Consider the following 5929-nt stretch of genomic DNA (forward strand, 5'->3'; position numbering starts at 1 on the left):
GGCACCTGGAGAAACTGCGGTGCTGGCTGGGGGCCAGAGAGAGCCTTTCCGTTGAGGCGGCATCCGACCAGAGGCCTGAGGGAAGAGGGGAGGTGAGCAGAGACCAGGGGAAGTCATTCCAGGTAGAAGGAACGTCCAAACTGAAGGCCCAGACGTAGGAACGGGCTGGGCACTTTCAAAGAATCGCGAAGACACGGGAGCAGCTAGAGCCCTGGAGAAGGTCGGAGGGGCTGAGAGCTGGCAGGGGTCCTTGCAGCCCACGGTAAGGACTTCGTTTTTTACTTAACTTCCTCCCCCACCCCACACACAAATTCAGTTGCTAATACAGGAGTGAGATTATTGTCCCGGAGGCCAGCAGAGCGGATTTGGAAGAGAGAAATCTTCCGGCAGGAGAACAGAAGGGCAAGAACAGACTCCCCCAGATGGCAAGGAGTGTCTGAGGGTTGCTACCGAGTGGCCTCGATGGGTTTTTTTTCAGTGACCTATGAAGCAAGGTAGTGAGGAGACAGGGACAGCGAGGGGAAAGTTGCCAGGCAGAGAGCCGGAGGACAGAGGGGGGTTTGGAAGAGCTGCCAGGGTGGGGAGTGGGGGGGTGCCAGGCTCGGGAGGCCTTGTGAGGGGCCGCCTGCTAGGACCCGGCCTCTGCGGGCGTCCTGCCCTGACGGCTGCGTCAGGTCGCCGCACTGCTCAGAGGCCGGCTGCGGGCCTGTGGCCGCAGGGTCAGGGCGGGGCGGGAGAGCCCTGGGGCACGGGGGTCGAGGGGCACGGTGAGAGCGAGAGCCACTGGACCAGGGACACCTGAGGTCTCACCACACAGGGACAAAGATGACCCAGAAGAGACTCATAGACGCAGCGGACTCAAAGGGGAGAGGCAAGAGGCCTCGGTGTTACAGAAATCCAGGGCAGTGGGAGGAAGGAAGCGAACGAGTAAAGGAGAGGAGGGTGTGGCCAGACGGGGCAACTGCGGGATTTGGGTTCCCAGACACAGATTGGTTGGAGTCGCGTTGAGGCTCAGCGTGCGGCTCAGAGGGGAGGGAAGCTGGACGTCAGTAGAGCTGACGCAGATGTGGAGGCCAGCGCAGGGCTCATGGAGATAAGGAATTAGAACGGCCGCCACGACAAGGCTGAGCGATGATGACAGTGGATGTGGACAGAAGGCCTGGGAGCCATATTTTAAAGAACTTGAAGAATGTGGGGCCACAAGGCCAAAGATGACAGCAGCAAAGGAAAAGGAGGGGTGGTGAGCAGGGCCGCACGGGTCCCCAGCAGCCTCTCCTGCAGCCAACTTAGAGAAGTGACAGCAGCTGCACTCGCTTCTTCCGCAACGGCTGGTCCTTGCCTCCACTCAGGCCTGTCCTCTGCCTGGAACCCCACCCTCTTCGGTCTCTTTAAATCCCGCCTTCCAGCCACCCAAGGGCACATTCCCATTTTTACAACAAAAGGCGTGATGTCCCCTCCCTCTGCCTGCCACACAGGTCTGTCTGTATCGTTGCCCCGAGGCTGAGTGGCGAGCCGCTCCTGCGGTGGACGCCTGCACCTCTTCCCCGCCTGCCCCACCCCCTGCAGCTTCCACCTGCTGCACTGGGCCTTGTTCACACCCTGGGGTTTGGCAGAGGAGGCTGTCCATGAGTATGTGTCACATGAATGCCACAGGCCCTTCCCCTTCGCCAAGGACAGACATCGCATCTGAACAACCTCCTCCCCAGGCCCGGGGGACTCTTAGAAATGGCGAGTGTCCCCGTATGACTTAGGCACATCGTCCACATATCCAGTGGGTATAAACCAGCCATTCTCCTCTCCATATGGGCACGGTTACTTACATCTTCCTGTTTCCGTTTCTACCTTATGCTTTGCTTTGGGGGGTGTATTTAGGTGAAGCAAGAGAGGGCTGTGTCCTTACAACACAGCCAAACACTGAATCCTACCCCTTTGCAACTCCCCCACTTTGTCTGCAGAAAGGCAGTTCGTGGGGGTTCCCATTAGGTCACCGTATTTCCCTCAGGTGAGACCTCCTTGTTTCTAAGAATCTTTCATTCCTCTTCGGCACCGGGATCCCTGGAGACAAGCCAAAGTGGCTCCCATTCTCACGGACCAGGAGCCAGGGCAGCCCTGGGGAGGGTACGGCGAGCAGAGGACAGCCTCTCCGATCGCCGCATTCCCTTCATTCCCAGTGAAGGGGCTCTGTTGTCAGTGAAATGCAAGATCATTTTAAATGTCATCGCTCGGCACCCAGCTGGGGCTCCTGAAAGCAAGCTGCCTTGTTTCTGAATCCAATGTCATTGTCTCCCCCACAGAGCTGCCTGCACGCTCAAGGAGACGGCTTCTCTCTAAAGGAGGTGGATGGAGAAGAAACAGGCAGCCACAGAGAACCGTCTCATCATAACTTCTCCGGCCCTTCCGAGACAGTCAGTTAAATTAAATAATAACGGGCAAGGGCACATCGCTCCCCACAGAGCCACGCGAAGCATTGCCTTTGGCGTGGGGCGCCCAGAAGACGCCGAAGGAGATTGACATAGTGATGTCATCTAGGGGCTCTGACAGGTGTCCCAGCTCACCCCTGGGACGTGAGGCCGAAGACCCAGACACAGGTCAGGGCAGGCGAACAGCAGGGCGCTAAGATGCTGAGGAAGTCCTGCCAAGTTTCCTCGAAATGTGGCCACACTGTCGCCATCCCCAGCCGCCGAGCTTCCTTGCGGAATGACACCCAGAAACGTTCCCTCCGGAGGAAAGGAGGCCCGGAGGGGCAGGAGCAGGCACCTGGCCACAGGTGAGATCTCTGTGGCTATAAGTGAATAACCCGCCTCTTCGTGGGAGCGGGTGCCGGGAAAGCGCAGCCCCCTCATGAATCTGGACTTCAGTTCCCGTGGTGAAGACTGATGTCAAACAGTGCAGGTCAAAACAGACCTTCACGACATCCAGCATTCCCACAGAGGGAAGGGGAGCCGTGAGCAGCCTCTCCGCCGGTGGCCCAACTGCGTTCGCAGCTGGAAACGATGTTCTCAGCAAGGCTGCTTGGGTGTGGTCACACCTGCGGCCGTTTTTAACAGGGGCGCTGCGCCGCGAAAGTTTTCACGCTGCCAGCAGAAAGAGGGCCTTTGTAAATCTACATTTGACATTTGAAAACAGGTTACAGTATGGGTACAGGACGGAACGATGGGTGTGCTCGACAGAACGGAAGTACGTATTTCTCCTTCCCCTTAAAGAAGGAGAGGCTGACGTTCCGGGAACATTACAATGGGCCCAGTGCTTTGCACGCCTTAGCGTCCCATTTCACCTCACCTCAAGCCTGGGAAGTATGGACTGTTGGTGTCAAACATTTCCTAAGTCAGGAGGCAGGGCTCCAAAAGCTTGAACCACTTGCCTGAGGTCACACAGGCAGCAAACGGCAGAGCCAGCCAGACTCCAAAGCCCACGTTTGTCCTGCTATGTGGCTCCATCTCCTCAAGTTCCAACACATGTTTTTGTTACCTGTTCCTGTACACATCTGCAAACCTTCCTGCTATAATAATTTTTATGGTTTTGGGAAAACGCTGCTGGAAGAGCCAAGGAGGGATGGAAAGAGTTTTTTGATAGGTACAGAAATGATTGAAGATCATCTTGAGGCATTTCTAGGAGATACAGTACAAGAGCACAGTCTCATGGTTAGGTGGTATCTCATGCATATGGGATGGGGTGTCCTTCTGCATCATACGGAGGAGACATGTAAGTTGTATTTCAAGCACAGACGATAAAGGGCCTGCATTCTCCCCATTTTTGTCCTCAAACAACAGTCTCGATGGCAGTGGTATGGCCATTGTTTTCCTGGCGCCTGGGTTGCATTTCATCTTTGAAAGCCCTGGTCAGAACCACCTTCAAGGACTCCTTGAACCGCTTCTTCCGACTGCTTCCTACGAAGAAGTAAATAACAGGGTTGGCACTGCTATTGATCGTGGAGAAGAGCAGGGAAATGCTGTGGAGATTCCTGAACGTCGGCCAATACTCATAGTACAGCAGGTAGAGGAGCCTCATGGGCATGGCGAAAATGAGGAAGATGATGATCGTGACCGCGATGACCAGGTACAGCTTTGAGGAATGGGACGCCCATGAGTTCTTTCGGATCTTGAGCACCAGGACAGTGCTGGACACCACCATCAGCGGGGTGAAGACCAGGAAGCTCAGGAGGGCTGTGAAGATGATCACGGCCCTGCAGCCCCTTTGCGAGTGACTCCGCGCTTCACTGTCGATGCACATGACGTATTCCATGGTGGTCACTAAGCAAGAAAGTGCCCACAGAAGGGCACAGACGAACGCCGACTGGTGCTTGGAGCGATGACATCGGTACCAGATGGGGTACAGGACGGACAGGCATCTCTCCACACTGATGGCTGTCAGCAGATAGAGGCCTGTGTTGTAGCCGAACAGAAATGTCACTGACAAGGTGACAGTTGTGTAGTAATAGCCAGAAGAGAGCTCAAAATAAGAAGCATAGTCGACAGTCAGGATAAAAATACCGAAGAGCAGAGAGATGTCTGCAATCGACAAGTGGGTGATGTAGACGGTGAAGGGGTGGTTTTTCATCCGGAAGCAGAGGAACCAGAGGAGAACTCCATTTTCCACGAAGCCCAGGGGGGCGATGCTCATGATAACCCAGTACACCACTGGGATGTCGTGACGCGGCCCCCTGGCTGAGATGTTGCTGGGGGCTGAGGCGTTCGCGGGCCCCTCGGCCACCGGCAATGTTACATTTGATACATCCATGTGGGGGCCTCAGGCTGGCGCTCCTCAGGGAATATTCTGCAAATAAGCCAAACATCAATCAATCAATCAATGAAATCGATGAGTTGGAGGAAAAGGGAGACTTTCAGCTGTGGATCACAGCCTCTGTGGTCTAATCACGCAAAGGCTCTGATCGTGCCAAATGTTCCACACATGTAACCTTCCTACAGAAAAATGCGGGCTGTACAATTCTGTTTCCATGATGATAAAACTAGACACCACCAAGAGAACGGATTTAATAACTCTGATCCCCGAGGAACTTTAATTCTGCATTATTACTTGCTGGTGGCGGAGTGCCAAAGGGACCCAGCAAAGCAAGGGCGCCAGATTCCTGGTGTCTGTCTCCGGCCCGGCCCGAGCTTCCTGAACGGCATTTGGAAGATCACCGCATCTCCTGTACCCGCTGGTCTGGGGCACACAGTTAATCCCATTAGAACGCGAAGACAAAACACAGGTTTGGGCAAATGGTTTTTGTTGTTTTTTAAAGCATAAAGTGCCGTATTCATCGGTAAATGAGAGGGAAGCGCTCACAAAATTATGTTCGATAGTGTGCCAAATAATTTTGAAAGTGCGAACAATTAGAGGCATTTATTTCGTGTGGTCCCAGCTCTGTGTGAAGCTGGCACCTGCTCAGACTAGGTGAGCTCTGCAAACCAACACTGCGACAGATGGCAAGTGCCACAAGCTGTGTTTACATCCCCGCGAAGCGTGGGGCGGGCCGCGCAGGAGCACGCTGTTGACAGACATTAAAGAAAGCACTAACCTGAACCCAGTAAAAATGCTAAATATTTCTGATGGCAAAGATTCTCAGAAACTTTCCCTCATGCTTTCCGAACTGCAAAATGAATATTTGCACAGCCCCTCCCGCCTTCCTCTTATATCTCTCTTACACACACACACACACACACACACACACACACACACACACGGTCTGGCACAAATAATGCCCCCTTTTTTTAACAAAATCTTTTATTACAAAATCAGAAGCAAGAAATTCTGTGACCTAACACTATCACACTCAAGAGCACCATGTGACATTTTAGGTGAAATGTTCAAATTAAAACTAAATTATTACGCCGATATCATTACCCTATAAACCACACGCAAGCAGGCTCCACTTCCGCCGGACCCTGTGTATCGCGGCCCCGAAAGTGTGGGTTCAGCCCTCTGCGTT

The 5929-nt window shown here is 53.9% G+C and overlaps 1 protein-coding gene across 1 annotated transcript; it reads right to left on the minus strand.

Annotated features, from left to right (window-relative positions):
- Positions 1-3759: 3759 nt before the first annotated feature.
- Positions 3760-4737, minus strand: MAS1 (MAS1 proto-oncogene, G protein-coupled receptor). The gene has a single exon (XM_054595155.1). It carries the CDS (start codon positions 4735-4737, stop codon positions 3760-3762), a length of 978 nt encoding a protein of 325 aa, XP_054451130.1.
- Between the last annotated feature and the right edge of the window lie 1192 nt (positions 4738-5929).

This window comes from Pteronotus mesoamericanus, unplaced genomic scaffold (assembly GCF_021234165.1).
Source record: "Pteronotus mesoamericanus isolate MK-2021 breed Mesoamerican mustached bat unplaced genomic scaffold, CSHL_Meso_final contig_134, whole genome shotgun sequence".
Lineage (NCBI taxonomy): Eukaryota > Metazoa > Chordata > Mammalia > Chiroptera > Mormoopidae > Pteronotus > Pteronotus mesoamericanus.